This window comes from Myotis lucifugus, unplaced genomic scaffold, assembly GCF_000147115.1.
Source record: "Myotis lucifugus unplaced genomic scaffold, Myoluc2.0 scaffold_186, whole genome shotgun sequence".
NCBI classification, from domain to species: Eukaryota; Metazoa; Chordata; class Mammalia; order Chiroptera; family Vespertilionidae; genus Myotis; species Myotis lucifugus.
In genome coordinates this window covers 200,108-223,053 of record NW_005871234.1, presented here as the reverse complement: position 1 = coordinate 223,053, position 22,946 = coordinate 200,108, and the positions used below count along the sequence as shown (strand labels likewise).

Genomic DNA, 22,946 nt, shown 5'->3' with positions numbered 1-22,946 from the left:
GAGAGAGGGCAGAAGAGCCACTATTCTGGCCTTGGTTCCAGACTGACTCGTGCTGTGCCCCTGGGCAGACCCCTTCTCAGGCCTCCGTTTCTTCTGGGGCAACAGAGGGACTCAGAGCCGTTCTAGGGCAGCACTGTCCCATGTGGTCACCAGGCGTGGCTACCGGGCCCTGGGGATGTGGCTGGTGTGACTGGGGAACTGGATTTTCTTACTTTAATTACGTTAAATGTAAATCTAAATAGCCACCTATGCTGGCTAGTGGCTACCATCTTGGACAACGTGATTCTGAACCTCAGTCTCCGCAACTATACAATGGGCCTAATAACAGAACCCAGCCTTCTGGGGTCACTGTGAGAACAGAATGAGACGGTGCTCATAAGGTTCTCAGCCTGGTCTCTGGGACATGGCAAAATGGAATTTGGTATTTCCTACCCTCTTTGGGGTCCTCCATTCTCATTATTGAAGAAAACCATGGACCTTCCACCAGGATTTCCCATCACAGACACACATGTGCTCATTGCACACACACGTGCAAGCATTGTACACATTTCACACACCTGCACAGATGTATCACACGCATACATGTAATTTGCATGTGTGTCGTATGTGCATACATCACATATATGATTACACATCAGACACATGTACACACACATGCACACCCACAACTTCGCATCCAATTTCTAGGCTCCGGCAGCTCCAAAGCCAGGTGGAGAGCACCTTTCGAACATGAAAGTCCCTTCCAGCTCTAAAAACTCTCAGGCTATGCGAACAAATTGCTGAGTCTCCATCTCCTTCCCTCCCTGCCCAGGATCAGGCATCTCAGAAAACCCTTCCCGACACTCAGGGCCAAGCTCAGAGACGGGGCTCTGGAAAAATCCTTGTGTGTGGAGGGCAGGCCCAGGGCAAGAGCGACAGGATGGATTCTGTGAGCTCATCCCGGCAGCCGTCACCAGAGTTCCCAGAGAGGCCGGTGGCGTCAGGAGGGGTGACTGGGTGGGAGCCCGCGGTGGCGGCAGCAAGGGGTGTGGGGCAGGAGAGGGAGGCTGGATGGAACGCGCTATAATAGCAGCTTTGTGCTCCGCTTCCCAGCTCCCTGGGAACGCCAGGGAGATTATGAAACCCGGTGTCTTTGGGAATGCCAGGATATTAGCTGGAAAAAGAATAATACGAAAATAAAATAATGCTCACGATGGAGACAGCAGACGATTAGCAGACGGAGCCAGGGCCTCCTGCTCCGTGGAGGGAGCCAGGCTTGGCCCCAGCGGAAGGTTTCAGGGAAAGGCTGCCTGTGCTAATGAGCAGACAGAGCCTGCCTTCCAGCGAGACGTCTTCAGGAGGGGAGCTGGCAAGCGAGGCCCAGCTTGCCGGGGAACACGTGGGCCCGGGGAGGGGTGCTACTAGGCAAGGGGGCGCCACAGGCCTGGTCCTTGGGCCCAGACACCCAGAAATGTCAGATTACCAGGAGGGCCACCTGGCCACCACCCGCACGCCGTCTTTCCCTAAACTCCTTCAAGCTCAATGTCCTCCTCCAAAAAGTCACCCTGGAATGACTCTTATTTGGCACCTCTGCACTTCAAAGGCGCCAATTCTACTGGGTTTATACACATTCACATGTGAAGGTCTCTCTTCCTAATCCAGCAGTTCTCAACCTGTGGGTCGCGACCCCTTTGGCGGTCGAACGACCCTTTCACAGGGGTCGCCTAAGACCATCCTGCATATCAGACATTTACATTACGCTTCATAACAGTAGCAACATTACAGTTATGAAGTAGCAACGGAAATAATTTTATGGTTGGGTCACAACATGAGGAACTGTATTTAAAGGGCCAGAAGGTTGAGAACCACTGTCCTAATCAGACAGGCGTTCCCATGGGTCAGGCCTCCACCACTCAATTGAGGGATCATTTGAAGTAAAGAACACATTTCTCCCTCCATGGAGCAGGGAGAACATGTCAATGTCATCTTTCCCTGCCTCCCTGTCCAGGACCCTGGCCACATACTTCAGCCAAGAATGGACACACCCTGCCTCTCTCAGGGTATCCGGGGGAGCGGGGGAGGGCAATGTGACCACCTCCCTCGCCTTCATGATGCTCTGTGCACGTTACATCCTCGATACCCAAAGGTGGTCCTTGGACCAGCAGCATTGCATCACCTGGAAGCTGGTTAGAAATGGAGGCTCTCGGGCCCCACCCAGGCACTGAATGCAGAGGGTGCATTTTAACAAGACCCCCGGATGGCTCCTATGTTCCTAAGGGCTGAGAAGCACTTCTTTGCATGGTCGTGTCCTTAATCCTTACAGCACCCTAGGATGCAGTGACTTCCCTGATGAGGTAACAGAGTCACTAAAGAGACGAAGGACTAGGAAGCAGAGGAAGCAGAACTGGAACGAAACTTTCACCGTGACCCACCACGTTCCTGCCCGGTGCATCCACAGGCATCGGTGGCCAATGGGCAAAGACCCGTGCCCGGGAGAGTAGCTGGGTCCTGGCACCCAGGAAACCAACCCACCTGCCTGCAGGTTGGACCTTTGCCCTGTGCCTGGCCGGGCATCAGTACATCCCAGGATGAAGAACAGCAGGCTCAGGGATAGGAGCCCAGGCTGGCCTTGGTCCTGGCAGGAAGCATGTACTAGTAAAGATGACCATGGAAGGGGAGTGTGTGTGCATGTGTGTACACATGTATGTGTGTGTGTGTGTGTGCTTGTGTATTGGTGCAGATGGAGGTTCTATTCGCTGAAGCAGAGTGGTCAGACAGCTCCTGTCAAATGGGCCAATGGCCCTGTCCCGATGCCGGCCACACCTAAACACTATCCGTCCCGTCCGCCTGGTTCTTTCTCTAAGTCAGACTCAGACAGCTTTCCTGGGATTGCTCATCTTCCCGCAGCCCCAGAGCCCGTCCACGCTTCCATCCATGCACTTTCGTGCGCCTCTGGCCTGTGCACTCTCTCCTCCGGCCCAACACCTCACAGCTGACGCTCAGCCCCCGTGCCCCCGGCCTCCCTGCCCTGGGCCGCCTGGCAGGCGGCCGCCACATCCGCCTTTCCCACACAGCAGTTCACCGTGTGTGTCAGACTTGCCAGGGCCAGCCGTGAACTCATCGCTGCCCCGGGTCCACCCCGCCCCGTGGCCTGGCGATGGGAATCGCCCCATTGTGCACCCAGCAGGGCCTCTGAGCCCATGTGACCCTTTCCTCCCCAGGCCCTGCCACTCCACTTCCACTCTGGTCCACAGCCCCCATCCCACATGGCCATGGTGTCCTGGGTCCTAACCCAGATTCCTGATGGTCTCCTGATGGGAGGCTCTCCCTCCAACCAGCCTCCACAGCTCCTTCATTACTGGTCCTGAAGCCCAGCTCTGACCAGCACATTCCGCTCAGCAGCCCACTCTGGCTCCTGCTGCTCACTGAATAGGGTCCGTGGTCATCATCTGTAGCTCTTTGCCCAGCACTCTTTGGGGTTTTCTTTTCCTCTCCCCCACCTGGTGATGCTGTCAACCACAGAAAAAGCGCCTGGCCCCGGACGGCCAATCAGAACACGCTGATCCTCACCCAGGCTCCGGGGCCAGTCAGCCACACGGGACGGCTACTGGTGCTATTAAGAGAGTGGCATTCTCCTCTCCTCGCGGTCTCCAGTGTGAGCAAAACAGAGGATGCCGGGAGGGCCGAGCTATTCTATCCAGCAGGGCTTTGCTGGTAATAAAGATGACATCAGCCTTTTGTCACAGGTGCCATCTTTGCTATCACATGGACGGAGCCGGTGTGTGAACGAGACCAAACAGGAGACCACGTTAGAAACATAGTCCTGGGACACTGCATGGACCCATTTCCCGCCAAACTAATGCCTCATTCATCTCTTGGGCTCTGTCTAGCCATCTGAGCCCTGAAACTCTTCTTCTTCCTTTAGGCATTTGAGGTGCGTTTCCACTGAAGAAAACAAGTCCTGGATCCTTAGGTGCCTGCCCAGCCTCCTCGGCCTGGCCCTGACTGTTAGGTCTGCCACAGTCTTTATGCCCCGAATCCCCAGCTGGAGCCACAGACCACAGCCAGGCCCTGCCCTGTGCCTTTCAGACAAGACAGAGGGAGTCACAGAACTGCCCCCTGTACTCCCCAGCCCCACCCCATTCTACCCCCCTGCCCTGCCCCATTCTACTTCCCCAGCCCTTGTAGCTGCGTTGCCCCACAAATGGGTACCTAGCCTTGGCCCAGGGTTAAGACTCAAAGCTCCTCACCCCAACCAAATACCCACACGCACATGTGCACACGCACAGCTGGCTGCACACGAACCCGCTCAGATTCCATCAGCCAGCACAGCTGGTAGAGCCTGCTCCCAGGGTCACAACCAAAGCCCCCCAGCTCAGGGGGTGGGCAGTTGTGGCTGGATTTTGGAGGGGGGTGTCTCATCCTGGACATCTCACTCCATCTCCAGGACCCCCCAGGCCAACAGAGCAGGGAACAGGACATATCCTAGCCCTGAATGTCCCCACTCAGATATCCTGGCAGGGCCTGCTCATCTCTTTGGGGGAACACATCATGCAGACCCTGGATAACCTTGAGCTGACCCCCGTTCCACTGGCTCCAGAAAGTGTGCACTGGGCAGGACAGCCGGGCTGGGGCTCAGTTTTGGAGGCACATCTCTCCCAAAATTCCTAGGGACACAATGGCCTGTCCCAGGACACTCAGATCCAACCAAGGAATTCTGGGGTCATTAGACCTCTCTGGCTACGCCCATAGGTTAGGCCAAAGCCTCCCCAGCACAGCCCATGCCAGCCTCTTCAAGAAGAATGGGTCCCTCGGCTCCAGGCACAAGGCAGACCATCTTGACTATGCACAGAAGCAGCAGGTCTTCTGGTGCCAGAACAGGAGCAATTTCATGGTAGGAAGACACTGAGACTTGTGTCCACTTTCTCCACATGCAGCCCCAGAGGACCCGAAGCCACAACACCTGGTCGATGTTCCGTCCAAGGTTCTATCCTGGGGCCCTTGCCTCCTCTGCATCAGCCCTGAACAGCTCTGAGAACCCCAGCCGCACCCCACCCGACCCAGGCCCGGTGGGCAGGGAACATACCAGGGCCCCCTCGAGGGCGAACACAGCTGCAGGCCCCGTCTTCTCCAGCGGCTCCATGCGGCGGCGCCAGCGGCGGCGGCGGAAGGCGTCCGTCTTGCGGTACTCCAGGTGAAACTTCCAGCCGAAGAGCGAGGCGTACTCCCAGCCCTCGCCCTCGGCCTCTGCCTGCCTATGCTGCGAGGGGAGAACAGGGCAGACTCAGAGGCCACTGGCGGGCCTGCAGGGAGTCCTGGGCTCAGCTCCAGCTGCGCCCTTCCTGCCCTCCACAATTCCCCTCCCACCTCACACCAGCACCTTCTAGATGGGAAAACCCGGAGGGCTGCCTGGAGGGGGAACCCTCTGAGCAGCTTCTGCAGTGACAAGGACTCTGGGTCAGAACACCAGGAGGGAAAGATACGCCCTAGGCTGTGGGGAGAACTGAGGAGCCAGGAAGGGAAGGTAGACTGAGGTGGTGATGACTGAGCTTCGGGTTTGTTTGTTTGTTTGGATTTTGGGTGGATTTCGTGAGTCCAAGATTGTCTTGTCGTTTCCTTTTGTTTCTTCACATCCCAGCTTCTAAAATGGAAGTGGGTCTGCAGTGCAGAGGCAAAATGAAGATCTCAGTTCCCAGCCCAGCTTTTCTTCCCCTGACGCTGGGCCTAGGTCAGCCATGGAGGGACCCCCGCTCTCCCCTTTACTGAGCGTGGAGGGGGGCCTGGAAACCCCTTCCTCTCCAGCTCCCGATAAAGGGTGGCCTGTGACTGCCCCAGATCTGGGCCATGAGCTCAGTGACCAGGGCCAGTCCTAGGGGCCAGCGTCGCCCTGTCTAGGAGGGACCCTGGTGGTGAGGGAGTGAGGCACACTGCCTGGCGAGCCTTCACCTCTGTCCCCCGGGGCCCCTTCACAGAGAGTGAAGTCTGTCCTTTCAAGGCACCACGAACAGCTTGTTGCCCAAGAGCCTTGCCTTCCCCTGGACCCCAGCGACCGACATCTGTCTCCAGACTGTCTGTGCCCAAAGGGAGGAAGGGACATGGGTCCTGCCAAAAGCTACTCCTGCACTGGGGAGACCTGGTTCTTGGGGTACAATTCCATGTGTGCTTGGGAAGGAAGGGCACAGACCAGCGGCCGGGGAGGCATTCTCTTGGGCTGTGCAGATATGGGCATCTGTGGGACTCTGGAGCAGGTGTGTGCATATGCAGTGTGAGTGCTGGGTGTGACACTGTGTGTGGTAGGTGTGGGATGTGCATGTGCTGAATGTGATCTGAGTGTGGGGGGTGTGATATTGCATGTGTTAGGTGTAATATGTGATCTGTGTGTGTGCTACTTGTGATCCGTGTGTATCTGTGTTTGTGCTGGGTGTGATGTGTGCATGTGCTGAGTGTGATCCGTGAGCATCTCCAGTGAGCTCATGTGCCTTATACATGTCCTTTGTACACCTGTGTGTGTGTGTTCCCAGCTTGCCTTCCCGCACCAAGACCTCACTCCCACCCACCATCCCCTGGGCTCACCTTCTTCAGCGCCTCCATCTGGCTGATGTCCCTCCTGCGCAGGCGGACCCAGCGCCGCCGACGATGGGTGTAGTACATCTTCTCGGCAGGGACCCAGTGCCTCGGCTTCCGGTCCGGAGGGATGGTGATACTGTACTCCCAGCCTGGGGGAGGGGCACCCATCACTCATGGCCCGGCCACTCTCCATCTCTGCAGAGCTATCTCTTCAGGTGGGGCATGCTCACAGACTCACTGGCGGCCACTGACTCCTAGCCGGTAGCTTGCAGGGAGGGCTCACCCAGGAAGTCCCCAGGCCAAGGCACCCTGCACTCAGCTGTCCTCACCCGCACACCTTGTGAGCTCGCCAGGGTGGGGCTCACCGGGTTCCATGCGCCACCCACCTTGCTCGTCCACGGCCCGATTGAGGTCGGTGGACCACTCTTCATCTTCCCACTTCCAGCCGAGAGGGCACTCGATGTCCTCCTTGGGAAGCACCTTCTCCCCATTCTGGGCAGCAAGGGACAGGCAAGCATGAGGAGAGACGGGCGTGAGCAGGGAGGCTGGGAAGATGCCACTTGACAACATATGCTCTCAACGCCCAGGTGTGACTCAGGTCGAGTCCTACCCGAGCCGGACCTCACACTGTCCCGCTGGTAACCGAAGCACAGAGGCTGGGGACATCGGAGCAAGAGAGAAAAGGTCCTGCCCTTCTTTGACTCACAGGTCCCTCTCAGGCCCCAATTTACAGGATCCAAGAAAGCGGAACCCCCTGCCTGGAGCACCCCCTTACCACGTCCGTGTAGTTGTCACTCATGTAGATCCACTGGCCTCCAGGGAGCCGGGTCTGGTTCTCAAACACCTCCTCCACGAAGCTCAGGTGGCCCGCATCAGTGTCATAGAGCAGGCTGTGGGCGGGGGACAGTCAGCGCCTCTGCTGAAGGGACCCCCTGCCCCCACATCCACCCACAGCCTCCAGCAGAGCAGCCCAGGCCTGGGCCAACCTTCCTGCATCAGCCTCACCCAACCCACAATAAGACAGGCAGAGGGAGAGAGTGAGGAGGGGTCAGGAGCATGGGGAGAGAGAGGAAGGAGACCAGAGAGACCTAGGGACACTCAAGGGCAGATGAATACATCGCCCCCAAGAAAAAGAAAGACCAACTGAAGACACCTAAGCCTGGGGGTAGTTGAAGCTCGATGGGTAACTATAGAGATGGGAAATGTTATCAAGCTGTATGCTTAATAGCTGAGTACAATACAAATCATACTTCAATGTTTTTAACGTTTAAAAGAAACAGTTGCTGAATGTCAACCCAGCTGGAAGAGAGGAGAAAGAGGCAGATAGTGAGGTGGAGAAGGATGATGCTGTTCTGAGAAATACCGAGGAAGAAAGGGCCTCGGTCGGGCACAAGGGGAGTTAACGCAGGAGGAGGAAGCGGCTTTCTGTGGTGTCTTGGAGGAAAGGCTGCAACCAACAGGAGCAAAGTCAAATGCAAAGTCTGACGGAGGCCAACTCTGATTTAATAATAAAGAGCCTTCCGGTGGTTAGAGCCCTTCCAGAGACAAATGCTGCTAGTGAGCCCCGGTTCTGGGGGTTCGGGTGGAGGTCCCTACGATCAGGGCAGAGGTGGGGGGAGCAGGCAGAGGAATGAAAAAGGCCGAGGCCTTTCAGGAAAAGGGCTGAGGCGGAGGGGTCCCCAAGCCCTCCCTACCCACAACTCACGTCTTCTCTGGACACACGAACCAATCTCCAGCCCAGGCCCAGCCGGCCGAGGGGCGGAAGCTGTCCTTGGGTAGCTTGATCTTGCCCGTGACATCAGAAAACTTGGGGTAGGTAAGGCCCGTCGTGCCCCAGTTCCCGACCAGGGCCAGCTTGGTCTGGTTCTCATACTGGAGAGCAAGCAGTAGAGGAGTGAGTGGGGTCCGGTGGCAGCTAAGCGGGGGAGGGAGCATGGGGAGGGTGGCAGGCACTCACAGTCTCAGCAAAGACGGAGAGCTTGCCCTCGGCAAACTGGTTGAACTCCTTCTCATCCACAGAGAGCCCGAACCAGAGCTTCACCCGTATCTGCACTGGCATCCGGACTCTGGGCACATCCTCCATCGGATACTGGGTACAGAGAAGAACAGAAACCCAACTAGAGGAGGCCTACGGGAGTGGGCATACCAGCCTGACACCCCATTAGGTGTGTGCCCTGTCAAAGGACTTACCAGCATTTCATGGAAGAGATGTGTGTGATTATCAAATACCTTCTCCTCACCTGCCAAGATTCCTTCCCATCAAAGGAGAAGACTGCACCCCCCTACCACCACCTACATGCTCTCTACAGAGACCAGCATCCCCCATTCTCTCCTCTCCCGCCTCATCCTCATTTCTGTTCTCTTCTAGGAAGCACGGTCCCATGCGATGTTCTGCTACAATGGTAATGATTTCTATCTACGTGGCCCAATATGGTAGACACCAGTCCATGTGGCAACTGACCACTTAAACTGTAGCTAGTGTGACTGAAGAACTAAATTTTTAGTTGTATTTCATTTTTTTAATCCTCACCCAAGGATATGTTTTTATTGCTGAGAGAGAGAGAGAGAGAGAGAGAGAGAGAGAGAGAAAGGGAAAAAGGGAAAGAGAAAGAGAAACAGAGACAGAGAGAGGAGCATCAGTGTGAGAGAATCAGGGATCAAACCCACAACCCAGGTATGTGCCCTGACTGGGAATTAAACCCGCAACCTTTTAGTGTCTGGAGCAATGCTCCAACCAACTGAGCCAGCCAGCCAGGGCTTATTTCATTTTCATTAATTTAGATTGAAACAGCACATATGGCCACCATATTGGAGAATGCAGTTCTAGGAAGTCTCTAAAGGAGATACGATGATCCAGGTCTGGACGGTGAAGAGGTTAAAGCCTCCCCCTTCGTTTTCAGTTGGATTTGTTTGTTTGTTTGTTTGTCTGTTTTTCTGGGGTTTTCTTGGCTGGATGTGAGTGTATCATCTGATACCTCTACCCTTTCAAGTGCTCATCAGCATTGTTAACCACTATCCATTGGTCTTTTTAGCCTGAAACTTTCACAAGCTCTGCCAAAAGGGAATAACCACAGTGTCCCAACACAGGAGATGTATTCTCCCCAACTACTTCACCGTTTGATTGAAATCAGGGTCAGATATGGCCTGCGGGGCAGGAGTGCCTCACCCTTAGAGAAACACATTGCATTGTCCCTTAGAGGAAGGAATGTATTAGTGCCTGGGCTTCATGTACCTGAGCTGGGAGCAGTAACTCCTCTGAGACAGGGAGCAGAATGAGACAAGAAAGTGATTTTGATGGGTTGAGAAGGGGAAAGAGAGGCCGGGGTAAGGGGCCTCCCTGATGGAGGAGGCCTGGATGCTGGAGACAGAGCGCCCGTCCAGGTAAGAGACTGGGGAAGGGGTGCCAGGCCAAGGCCATGACGCTCTCACCCTTCCCCCAGCCTCTCTGCTAAGGTTCATCCTCAATGAAGCCTGGAGCAGCCCGTGACCCCAAGTGTCACCCCCCTGGAAACCTGCCCATGACTGTTCTCTTCAGCTGTCCTCTCCCTGGGGTGGTTAGCAGCCTTTTCCCCTCCAAACCACCAGCCCCAGGGACATGGCAGGAATGCCTGACCCCCCCTTCCCCCGCCACCCCCAGTCTCTCCCCTGCCCTCCCCCAGACGGGGCCAGCCTGCCGGACCCAAAATAGCAACAGCAAATAAAGAAATGTCTAGTTTGGGGCTCCTCTCCCTCTCTGCTGGTGCTCATTTTTTCCAACTTTGGTTTAAGTTAAGAAACACCAATGTTTTCTTGGTCTCTGCTTGCTGCCAACATTTTTGTAGAGCTTGCTCAGGAGCTACTGGCAGGGCTCATAAACTCAGTGGGGAAGACTTCGAGAAACAATTCTATATCTTTTTTTTTCCCTCTGCTTGGAATCAGGGAAATTTTTCAGTTTGCATTTCCCCAAGGCTGCAGGGCCGAGAGGTCAAAGCCTGGAGCATGTCCCCCAGGCGCCCTCCGCCACCCCACCTCCGCTCCAGCCAGACAGCCTTCCCTGGGTAGCCCCACTCAGATGTGGCCGCTCCTTGACTTCCTGTCCCTTCTCTCCTGCCAGGCGAGGAGCTGGCTCAGGGAAAGATCTCAAGGGGGACGAGCCCTGGGTGGCCTGTGAGCAGGTGGGAGGGGAAGCCCACTGCCTGACACACCTCCCACCCTCTTTCTAGGCAAAACTGCCTCTCATCCGAGGTATCAATTCTCCACGTGCAGATGTCTGCTCATCCCTGACTTTGGGTTGACCTCCAGGCATGGTGCTCATGGAGCCTCCTCTCCCCAGGCAGCCAGGGGGCTCCCAAGGAAAAGGGGAGAAGCGGGGAGAGAAGCTAACATTCACTGACCACCAAGCTCCAGCAAGACCCGTGACCTGTGTTACCTAATTCCATTCTCAAAACCTATGAAGCAGGCAGCCTGACCTTCATTTACAGGTGAGAAGACGGCCAGCAGTTCAGAGAGCTCAGGAGATCTGCCTACGGCCACACAGGAGTCCAGCCAGCCCCGCCACCTGTCCACTCACACTGCGCCTTTGAAACCTGTCCTCTCCACCCACCCCAGGCCGGGACAAGAATGATCGGCCAATATATGAACGAGTTGACCAGCAGCCACTCAGAGGTGTGAGGCTGAGGTTAGCCAACAATGACCTGGAAGAGGTGAGGTGGGGGTGGGTCCTGGTGCGCTGGGAGGAGACAGGGGCAGGGTAAGGTGAAAGCCAGGCAGTGTATAATGCCAACAGGGCCATCTGGAGCCAATAGTAAGTGGTAAGGGGTTCGCCTGCTTCCCAAGGCCACCCCTCCTCTAGCAGGGCAGCCTCAATGACAGCCATCCCAACAGGGACCCTCCCCTTGCGCCAGGGCAGCCATGGCACAGGGAGGAATTTCCCCAAATTATGTCCTGACCACCAGGCCACAGTCCCCAGACCAAAGCAGCCTTGGCTCCATGTCCCCACATTAACCCAGAGAGAGGATGGAGGGTCCCCAGGTACCCACTCACTTCCCTGTCACCCTGGGCTAGTCAGGTCAGTCCCCTGAGGGAAGACGGAGAGGGAGCAAGGACGGGTGTTAGAGGAGGAGAGACACAAAGGGAGCGGGGGTGGGGTGATACTGGTGGGCAGGAGACTTGCTCCCGGCTCTCTGGTGGGGCAGAGCCATGGGGACACCTGGTGCCCAGACACCAGCCTTCCCACAGGGAGGAACTTGAACCTCACTGGGCCATGGCTGCCCTGAGGCCCCAGCTGGAGTGGAAGACATTCAGGCAGGGATGGAGGCAGGTCTGTGTCAGGGGCCTTAGAGCAGCGGTTCTCAACCTGTGGGTCACGACCCCTTGGGAGGTCGAACGACCCTTTCACAGGGGTCGCCTAAGACCATCAGAAAATACATATATAATTACATGTTGTTTTTGTAATTAATCACTATGCTTTAATTATGTTCAATTTGTAACAATGAAATTGGGGGTCACCACAACATGTGGAACTGTATTAAAGGGTCAGGGCATTAGGAAGGTTGAGAACCACTGCCTTAGAGGCTGGAGGACAAGCACAGCCTCAGGGGCCGGCTCTGCTCTCCCTGCTCACGCTCTGGACCGGGCGGGTGTGTGAGGTCTAGGGAACCCTGTGAGAGGGAGGAGAAGGGAGGGAGTTTTACCTAAAGCCCTCGGCCCTTTCCAAGAGCGGAGTCCTCGGACTCAGAGGCAGAGAGAGAACCGGAGGGGAAAGGGAAGAGGACAGGGACAGGCCTGGGGCTGAGAAAATGTGGCCGTAACTTGAGGAGAAAGAACCCACTTTCAGGAAGATCGTCTGCAGCTTCCCGCAATTCTTGCCACAGTAGCTGGCGCCCCGCCGGGAGAAGAGGACCTCGTGGACGGGCACCCGCTGGTACGCCACCCGCTTGTCTCCCTGCAGCATCCAGATCACGATGTCGGGCAGGCTGTTCTGGGGCTGAGAGAAGGTGGCCGTCAGGGTGGGGACCGTGACCCGCCTGGGCCCGCACCCCATGAGCTGACCACCCTGGCTCAGGGCCCGCACAGGTCTCTCCCCGGCCTCCATCCCCAGATGCCCACCCCTGCCCCACCCCGGTGGCCTCCCAGGTTCAGCCGGGCACCTCTGATTTCGGAAGCCAAGAGTCCCCAGGACAGGGGACTGCCCCGGGCTCACAGAGGAGCCTGCCAAAAATCACTGAGCTGAGTTCACATTTTCTGGGAAAAGACACTCCTGCCTGGAGCCCAGAGCTTACGTTCTTAGATTCCCCACGCCCGCCCCACCTCCACACACTGGGTAGGTGGATGCTCCCGGCATAGACATACATGGAGGATTCCATCTGACCCGGAAGATGACATTACACCTAAGATGACTGCCTCCTTCCTCACCCCCTTCCTCACCGTCCCCTTCCCCACGCCCAGGAGCAGCAGCACATCCAGAGCAGGGGCCCTGGGAGCCGACTCTCACTGGGCCTGGGGACCGTGGGCTCTGAGAATGGTGACTAGCTCAGAACAAAACTGCCAGGCCCCTGAGCCCTCGGAGCCTCTGGCTGTGAGGGGAGGTGGTTGGTGGGGTACGGTCCATCTCTACCAAGGTTGGTGAGCCAAGTGCACCGGGAGGAGGCTGGGTCTGCCTCTGACCGGGCCTCAGACTCCTGCGGCACTTGCTCAGCATTTCACAGGCCTTGTTCACGTCTGCCCTGCGGCAGCCCAGGAGGCAGAGAAAGGCAGCCACGTGCCAGGTGAGGAAATTCAGGCTCCACGAGGCTAGGAGCTGGGTTTTTCTGACTCCAAAAACGTGTTGCTAACCATAAGTCCAGGGGTTCTCAAAGTGTGGTCCCCGGAACAGAAATGCAAATTCCCAGGCTCCACCCAGATATGTGAGGTGGGGTGGGGGGGACTGTGACCTGTTTTAATGAGCTTTTCAGGGGATTCTGATGCGCACTCAAATCTGAGAAAGATTCTCTCTGGGCTCCCATACAGTCAACAGCACCTGTTTGACCTGAACCTCTCCAAGCCCTGTCGCAACCTGTGCTGAGTTCTGGGGTCGGTCTGGGCCATGATCTGGGGAGGCATGCCTTGACCAGCCCGAGAAGAGAGTCCATGGCCACTGGGAGGGGTCGGCCTGTGGCTGAGCAACACGCGTTCCCCATGTAGTTGGCCTATGCCTGAGACCCTGCTCGGGAACTGACTCTCGGGGACCCACATCCCAGGTTGCCTTCCCCTCCTGAGTCTCCTTTCCACTTCCTGGGCCTCCCTCCCCCTTCAACAACTCGCTCCTCCAGAAGCCCCTTGCAGGCCCTGCCCTTCTCTGCTCGCTCCTGGGGGGATCCTTCCAACCATCACCGTCCCCTCCCTGGGGGTCCTGCATGGCCCTGGTCATAGTGGGCAACAGCTGGCCTGCCTCTGACATGAGTGGACCTATGTCCTATTCTAGACAAATCTGTGTCCTGTCTGGGCACCCGAGGAACCAGGCCAGTGCATCTGCCCTGAAGGGGAGGGGGGTGCGGGTGGGGAAAGGTGCCCCTGAAGACGAACTGGAGCCTCTTCTCTCTGATTAGATATGACGATGCTCAGAGCTACTGCACATGCAGCCTCCTCGGGCCTGGGCTCAAAGGCATCCGAGAGGGCAGGAAACCAGGGCGCTGGCAGGGAGAAGGCATTAGGTCCCGGGAAAGCAGGCCCAGCACTGGACCTAGAGCCAGGCGCCCTGAGTCCTGGTCCCAGCTCTGTCTCTGAAACACCTTGTCAGTATTTCTTATGCACATGTGGGGACATTTATTGAGCACCTACAGCACACCAGGCTCTGTGCTGGGCCCCGCAATATCCAGTTTCCCGTTGCTTACTCTCTCCTCCTTCCACAAATGGGGACGTGGAGGCTCAGAGAGATTAAGTCACTGGCTCATGGTCACTCAACAATGGAGCCAGGCTTGGATCGTGGTCCAGACAGTCCCAGGTCCCTCCCCATTCTGATGACCCAGACAGGAAGGAAGGTGCCTTGCAGGGTGAGCTACCTCATCTGCCAGGGTCCGGAGACGCAGGAGCCAGTCCTCAGCCTGCTCCAAGATAGCGGGGAGCTCATAGTGGCCAAGCTTCAGGTCCAAGGCCGCCTCGGTGATCTGACTCAGGTGACGGGTGCGCAGCTTGTACAGGTACTGGTCCAGGTAGGTGGCAGAGGGCCTCTCTTGGACATTGCTCAGGGGCTGGCTGTGAGGGACAGATGGGATGTACCTGATGAGCAGGAGCCCGGTGCAGACCCCAGTCCAGGCACATACATGCATGAACACACATATGAGCACAGGCCCCACAACAAGCATCACACCCTCAGCCCACCTGCTGGGCACCCTCTCCCGCCTGACCCACCTGCACAGTCATCTCTGTGCAACCTGCTCTGCCCTCACCTCCTCCAGGAAGCCTTCCCCAACCACACTGGCCCACAGGCCACTGCTCTGAAGTCCCGGGGGAGGGGGGGACTTGGAGGGGGGGTTCCTCCCTGCCCCCTGCATCCTCCCAGAGCAGAGGCCTGAGCGCCAAGTTGCCCTTGGCTGAAACGAATCCATTCTGTTGTACGCACACTTTCTTCAAGAAGGAAATTTATGGATCCCTGACAAGCCACTGCAGACGCTGTGGGGAGGCCGGCAGCCAGCAATACAGATGTGTCGACTTGGGGCAGCCCCACACACCCCTCCCAGAACCCTCTGTTTAGGAAGCCTTTGTGCGGGGGGGGGGGCAAACAGTCCCAGAAACACAGCCCTAGGTCCCAAGTGGGGGGCTGGATTTAAACTCCATCCTGTTTGGAGGCAAAGAACTCTGACCGCCCCCCATCCCACTGGGCTCCCGAATAGTCCTTCCTACGGCTCCTCCTCACCGTACCACCCCTCCAAGGTCAGTCAGTACGCGCACGGGGTCCTGCAGGATGCGGTGGGGAGTGGGGAGCTCCCTGCCCTCCCTCACCAGCAGGCCCCTCTAGACGATCCCTGATCCCCGCTGGAGCGCATGGGGGGCTGCCCCACCTCTGCTGAGCCCTTGACTCCCAAACAGGACATCAGTCAAACCCGCTCCACCAGTTCTGCTCCCACCGCTTGCAGCCCCCCCACCTCATACTCCCCTCCCGGCAGCGTCTCGACTCCGGCTCCCGGCTGATTTATTTTTCTGCCAATTTCCCCGAGCTATGCAGAACCAATTACCGCCGGAGCGCAGCGGCACCGCCGCCGCCAGATACACCGCTCTGGCAGGCCCTCGGCGCACTACATTTTTCCTGTTATTTTTTTTAATTGAATTTTTAGGGTGGGGGGAGCAGTACGCAAACTCCATCTCAGGAAACTTAAGCCCCGGGACCTGTCTCAGGTCACGTACTGCACACCCTGTAGTAATATAATATTTACTGCCCCGAGGGTGCCTCGGATGGGGCTGCCCCCGGCCGGGAGAGGGACGGCCGCCATCCCTCCAGCCCCAGCCCGCTGGAACGTGGTGGAGGGGCATGCTCGGTGGGTAAAGGGGGGCCTGGGCCGGAGTCCTGCCTGGGAAGGAGGCCGGAGAGGGCCTGAGGGTGGGGGCAGGCGGGTCTGGAGTGGGATCTGGATTGCTGAGCCAACCAGAGTGATTTATGCTCCCAGCCTGCGTCGGGAGCTGGGAGGGACTGCCATACAGACCACCAAAGGGAGATTTTCACGGAGGCCACCAGCCCCGCCAAGACTCCCCAAGAAACAGCTGGGACCCGGGACTGCCACTAACATGAGACGCCTCAGACCTTTCCTGCCCCAGAAAAGCCCAAGGCAGAGAGTACGGAAAGCAAGGGAGACCTGGGAGAAGAGTATGGATGACACTGTACCCCCAACCGGGGCAGCTTGCTGTGGCCGACCCTGCCGACCTGAAAATGGTAGGCAGGCGCAGCACAGGCTGACAACAGAGCTGAGCTGCTCACACGTGGCTGCCTGTCCCTGCCCCTGCCCCTGCCCCTGCCCCTGCCCCTGCCCCTGCCCCGTCCCTGCCATGAGTGGGTGCCGCCAGGGAGGCAGCAGGGTCCAGCCTGAAAGATGAACTGGCCACAGGGTCATTCATTCACTCCTCAGGAGCAGCAGCTCTGCTGGTCCTGGCTGAGTCCAGCCCTGCCTTCAGGGAGCCCCCACTGAGCAGCCTCGGAGTCAGGAGTACTTCCTGGAGGAAGTGGCCCCTCGCTGCACCTGTCAGGCCAACAAGAGCAGGAAGGGTGTTCTAGCAGAAGGAGCCGTATATGCACAAGACGAAACCTCAGGGGCAGGAGGGAGCATGTGCAGGGTGGCTCTGAAGAGGTCAGGTGTAGGATCCCTGGGGCCCGCAAGGCAGGGAGTGGGGACAGAGAGACTGTCCACCAGGGTAAGAGCCGGGACTTTTCCTAACCGGGAGACACCGCAGGGCTGAGGTGGAGGAGCCGGGCACCGTTTTAGGAAGATCAGGGAATGCACTGAACGTGCTGCAGGACATCCAGTGGAGAGGTGGGGTGGGCAGTCGGGTTAGCGATGAGACGAGAGGGCTGGGCCAGAAGCACAGGGTGAGCACCACTGGCCGTGGGGGGAGAGGGGCTCCCAGGGAGAGGAGGCAGGAAAAGGGTCCGATGGAACAAAGGACATGGTGGAGGCAGGGGCAGGGGCAGGGCTGGCTGAGGAGGGGTGAGCAGCCAGGGTCAGCCATGGCGAGCTGGCTCGGGACCCGGACCCGGCTGCCCTGCTGTGATGACGCACAGCACAGAGCCAAAGGGGAAGGAATCCCCCTTGCTGTGGCCCTGGGGCTGGTGGGGGCCTCGGGTGGAGCCTGAGGGAGTCAGTCTGGTGAGGGAGAGCCGTTCCTGGGTTCCTCAGAGGGTGAGAACCTCCTCCAGAGCTCCTGACCTGGGACCAGTGCCTCGAGGCCCCAGGCCCACTCTGTCCTGAGGACAGTGGCTCGAGGGGACCAGGCTTTAGCAGGAGCGTTTTTAGCCAAATCCTCCGAGAACCTGCGAGGGCAGCAAGGGCAGCCCCGCACTGGGTCCACTCGTCTGAGATGTTTCAGGCACCTCAGACCTGCCAAGGTCCACACAACGAGTGAGTCATGAGCGGGGCCCTGGCCCACCTCCGCACCCCAACTGGCAGGCCCGGCCAGTGGGGCACAGAGAGGCCCGCTGAGGCCCTCCCCATGGTGGCCGTGTCCCTGTGTGCCCCTCCAGCCTCCCTCTGCCCTCTGACCTCCAGATCACAGACGGGCATCCCACGGGCACCTCTCACTCCACATGGCCAGCCCTGAATTTATTTCCTCCAAAAGCTGCTTCTCCTGCTGACCTCTCTGGACCAGCCCTCCATCCACCCAGCTGCCTTGGCCAGAGCCAGGGGATCATGCTCCACCTTCCTTGGGCCCCCACAGCCAATCCCCCATCATGTCCTGTCCTTAAGGAGCAGTACAGCACCAAGGGGCTCAGCCACCTACTAGGGGTGTCAATCTGGCCAAGTTAATTAACCTCTCCAGGTCTGTTTCCTCCTCTGTAGAATGGGGATCATTCTACTTCCTACCCCATAAGGTTGTTGTGATTAGCTCATACGTGCAAAATTCTAGGACAGCACCTGGCACAGAACCTGCTCTTTCTGGGGTTGCTGTCGTCTTGATGCCTCCTGCATAGTCCACGCTGCCCTCTGCTGCCCTCTGCCCCCTCCCCTCCCAGAGTCCCTCCTTCTGTGTTGCCTGGTCCAATCTCCCATCACCACCACCAGCCCATCCCTTGAACTGCAGCCACAGTGAGCATCTGAACCATGGGGACCTCTGTGCTCCCAGACAGGTCCCAAGGCTGAGTCCCCCTTCGGGGACCCCTGAGGCCTGTCTCGTTTGGGCTTGAGCTGCCTGGTGACTATCCCCTCCCAGAGGCAGCAGGCACTTCAGGCTTCTCTGCCTTTGCCTGGGGGACCCTCTCTCCAGGGCTGACTCCTGGTCCCCCCCCTTCAGAGTTCACATCGGGCAGCCCCTCCCGCAGGAAGCATCCACATTAGACTTGAGTTACACGCACCTGCTCTGAGCTCCTATAGCACATGCCTCCAACCCGACACACCTGACAGCATTTGCTCACTCTCGCGTGAGTCACGTGAGGGCTAACGCTGCCCCTTGTCAACCTGCTCCGCGTGCAAGCCTTCAGGAAGGCTGGGGCATGAAGGACTGACCGGCCTGCAATCCCACCACGGGTGCGGGGAGAGGGAGGCGATTCTTTGGGGAAATGGCTGTCCTGGTCCTTCCCAGCCGAGGTACAAAGGACTAGGACAGTGATGGCGAACCTATGACACGCGTGTCAGAGGTGACATGCGAACTCATTTTTTTGGTTGGTTTTTCTTTGTTAAATGGCATTTAAATATATAAAATAAATATCAAAAATATGTCTTTGTTTTACTACGGTTGCAAATATCAAAAAATTTCTATATGTGACACGGCACCAGAGTTAAGTTAGGGTTTTTCAAAATGCTGACGCGCCGAGCTCAAAAGGTTCGCCATCACTGGACTAGGAGGACGCTGCATCGGGTGGCGGGAAGGTGACCCAGGTCCCCGCATGAAGGCACTGGTCACACCTTCCCTAGGGGGTGGGCTGACAGGACTGAGAGGCACACAGAACGCATGTGCACATGTTCACACTTGACTCCGTAGGAAGCAGAAAGGCCACTTTTTGCTGTCAGGTCCCTGTAACAGCTGAGAAAACTAAGGTCCGGAGAAGTGAAGCTGCCCAGAGCTGCAGGGCTGGTGAAAGGGACAAGAACCTACATCTCCTGACAGCGCTGCTTCTTAATAATAATCACAGTTACCGTGTGTTAAACATGGGCCGGGCGCCTTGTGTGTGCGCTATTACAGTTAGTTATTCTCCGTGTCCGTTAAAGACCAGGAAACCAAGGCCAGAGCAGGTGGGTGGTGAGCCCCAAGTCGCGGCCGAACGGGGAGGAGATGCTGAGGTGCACCGTCTCCCGGGCCTCAGAGCCCCTGTTCTCCAGCACCCAAGGCCCCCTTTTCCTGACCATCAGCCACGTCAATAGACGGCCAAACAGAAACCCTGGTCCCCGACATGGCCTTGGGGGAAGGAGGGACGCCGCCGTCACTCCCCCCAGCCCGCTCCTCCTGCAGATTCCATCAGGGAAATAAGAGGTCGGGGATCAGAGACACAATGCTCCCCATTCAGGTGAGCGGCCGCCCAGGGCCCACAGCTGCCGCTGCTGCAGGGAGATTTATGACCTGCTCTAAATGTCACCTTTTCAACTCCCCGCGCTGGCTCCGCCACCTCTGGACTCAGCATGGCTGGACTGCTGGCCAGGCAGGGCCGGGAGACGTGCCGCCGCTCACCGCCACCCACGAACACTCCCGGGACAGGGCCTGGCTGCGTCAGGAGGGTGGGCGTGGGTGCCGGGCACCCCTACCTGCAGTCTGCGATGAGCTCATCCATCAGCTGAGCCACCAGGGCGTCCATGTCCTCGGAGGAGCACTGCACCTTCAGGGCCAAGTGGACTTGCTCCAGGCCGGCTTCCTGGGGAAAGGCGGGCAAGAGTCAAGACGGTCACTGCAGGGCCCGGGTGCACCGTGGACCCCAGCCCCAAGCCCCGTCACCACCCCCAGGCCCTGAGCCAAAGAGGAGAGCATTAGAGCAAAGACGAGACCCGACAAATCAGGGTGTGTCCTGGCTCAAGAACATCCCAGGGCTCCCATACCCAACTGATCCAACTTCTGAACCTGGGGCTCCAACCTGGGGCGCACGTGGTCACAAGGAGGTTAGGTGCTGCGTGCAGCTCCTCACAGGCCCCTTCAAGCCAGGTCCGCTGTCTCACGGGTGAGTGACTGCTGAGCCCCTCCGGTTCCTGCCTAGGATGCTCTCTCCTTACAAACCCTACCACCCGGCCAGGCTCAGGGCACGGCCTCCCTGCCTCGGGAGCACTCAGAAACCTCCCATCACAGCGCTCCCATCCTACAAACTCCCATGGCCGGGTCGTGCCAGGGGTTCATCAGCCTGTTCCCGAGCCTCAGCCCTGAGCTGGGAGGCAGAGATCTCCCACAGAGCACCCACCAGGCCAGCCCTGTCCCTCAGCCCCCCACGCCCTCCCCAGCCCAGCCTCCTGGCATGTGCTCCTCCCTGGGACCACCAGGCAGGACGGGCCCTGGAAAGAACACAGTTCCCACCCTCAGGGACTGTCCTAGGGGAGGATGGCTGACCCAGAGGACGGAGTTGGACTTAAAAGGCATCGACGCCAAGTCCTCCTGCACCTCGCAGTTTGCCAGTCTCAGGGACGGTGTGGGCCCCCACGGCCCTCCACCTGGGCCTGTATCCTCGCCCAGCCACTCCAAGACCCCGCCTTCCCCTTCCTCGTCCACCTTCCCTCCTCGCTGCGCTCACCTCCTCACCCACAGGTGTGCCCGAGCCTTCCACACCCCTTCCCTCCAGCGTTGCTCCTCACCTGCTCCAGCAGTGTGGCCACACCTGCCTCCTCATTCCCACGGGCCACGTGCCTTGTGGGTGAGCCTCCACCACATGCACACACAGGAACGGCCTGGGCCACCGCCAGAGCACCGGCTCCCACCCTGGCCTCTACGCTTCTGCCCACTGTGATTCCCCTCCACTCTCCGGCCCAGCACCAAGCCGGCCGCACCCAGCCTCCACGGGCAAAGCCCTGGTAGCATCTAAATCAGGATTTACCACCTGCCTCTCTCCTGACTTCCTAATTCCCAGTCCTCCCCCTTCCCTCATCCAATAGACTCCCAGGGCCTCCTAGCCCAAGCCCTAGGAATTTCCACCCAGGTCATCTCCTTCCCAGTGCTGGTCACTCTCCCCTGGACCACTGCCACGGTGCCCTTCCCGGGCTCCTGCTCCCCCCTCGCGGCTCTGAGATGCCTCCCTGATGCTCCCAGGCCCTCCCACCCGGAGCCCCTGCTACTCCTGAAGTTTAGGACTTCTGTGTGGGTGAGCCCAGGCTCCCCGCACTGAACTGACTCCCTGAAGGCAGGTCAGCTTCTTGTTCATGTCTAACTTCTATCTGGACGTTTCTAGCACAAGTCCTTTCTGTGATGACGGTCAAAGGCATCTGACAAAAGGATGAACGAATATAGCGGGCGCCAGGCTCTGTCTGTCCTGCTCCTCGCTCAGCCTCTCTCGGCTCCTTTTCTGTGCTGTCTTCTCCATCAGACTGAGGGCTCCCCTGGCATAGTTCTCACTCCCTGTCCTCTCTTCCCCGTCTGCAGGACAGGACCACAGCCTGGCCCCGTGAGGACCCGGGGACCCAGGCACAGCTGCAGGTGAGTGTGTGCACCCGCGGGGGCCGGTGTGAGGACGCCCACGGTGGGGGTGCAGGCTCAGGCTGCTTCCACTCACCAGCCGGTCAGCGATCCTGAGCAGCTGGTTCTGCGCCTCGATCCTGTGGCTGATGTCCTCCCAGTAAGACGACAGCACCACCACGGGCTTCACGTTGCCCCAGGGGAGGTAGTAGTAGTGGCAGCCTGGCGGGACACAGAGGGCCTGGTGCTGAGCCAGGGGTGCAGGGCTGGGGGGAGGGGGCCGAGGGTGGGGTGGGTTCCGGCCCCTGCTCCCCCTCCCCACTGAGAACTCCGTGGGACACACATGCGTGTGACAGTGTTTCCCAGGGTCCAGACAAGGTGCCCACGCTCCCCCTCGGGGCTGAGGACAGCCGCTGCTCTCACGGGGGCTCCTTCACGCAGCCAAGCAGGGGGGCTGCTGGAAGGATGCTGGGAACCCGCATTCTCTACCTTCTCTACGCCAAGCCCCACAGCCACCAGGTGATCAATGACCCCACAGGTCAGAATCAAGGCTCACTATAGCCAGTTTGGGGAAACCAATCTGTGGGTCCTGGCAGCGGGGACCCCTGGAAGGTGATGGGGGAGGAGGCACAGGGGGAGCCAGCAGAGGGTCCCCCCCCAACAGGCCCTCGAGTGGACCTCTGGCAACTTCGAATGGGAGGCAGGACATAGGGCCCGGACCCCCCTCCAGGATCTGGGCTCCATCCAGGCACGTGGCCTCTGGCCTCACCGTCAAAGACCGCCCGGCTGTACTGGGTGGTGGAGGCCAGCGGCAGGCAGGTGTTATCGAACTTGTTGCCGTAGTTCCCGATGCTGACCTCGAACTGAATGGCATCGTCGACGTCCTGCAGCATGGACGCTGAGTAGAAGGCCGCGAAGAGGGAATACTTGCGCCTTCGGAGGTACTTCTGGAAGCAGAGAGGGCGGCCAGAGAGTCACAGGGAGGAGGAAGGGAGACACCGGGGTGCAGGGGGGTCACATGTCTGGCAGGCCCTGGCGGTGCCTGGCGCCCAGTAAATCCTGGCTGGACGGATGGGTGGCGCATGGTCCAGCTCAGCAACAGCGCCCAGATTCGGTTACTAACTGAGCAAACTCATTCCAGGCCTGTGTGCTTGGCCACG

At 58.5% G+C, this 22,946-nt stretch overlaps 1 protein-coding gene across 1 annotated transcript in view; it reads right to left on the bottom strand.

The window, feature by feature from the left end:
* The window catches only part of DYSF (dysferlin), a 200,418-nt gene that overhangs the window by 87,025 nt on the left and 90,447 nt on the right, over positions 1-22,946 (bottom strand). Inside the window, exons 21-31 of the mRNA XM_006096805.3 lie at positions 22,556-22,733; positions 21,884-22,008; positions 19,944-20,050; positions 14,565-14,757; positions 12,356-12,511; positions 8,504-8,635; positions 8,252-8,418; positions 7,322-7,436; positions 6,933-7,038; positions 6,553-6,695; positions 5,066-5,239 (exon numbers count right to left, since the gene is read on the bottom strand). Of these exons, the coding sequence (XP_006096867.1) occupies positions 5,066-5,239; positions 6,553-6,695; positions 6,933-7,038; positions 7,322-7,436; positions 8,252-8,418; positions 8,504-8,635; positions 12,356-12,511; positions 14,565-14,757; positions 19,944-20,050; positions 21,884-22,008; positions 22,556-22,733 (1,596 nt within the window). The remainder of the gene's footprint in view (positions 1-5,065; positions 5,240-6,552; positions 6,696-6,932; positions 7,039-7,321; positions 7,437-8,251; positions 8,419-8,503; positions 8,636-12,355; positions 12,512-14,564; positions 14,758-19,943; positions 20,051-21,883; positions 22,009-22,555; positions 22,734-22,946) is intronic.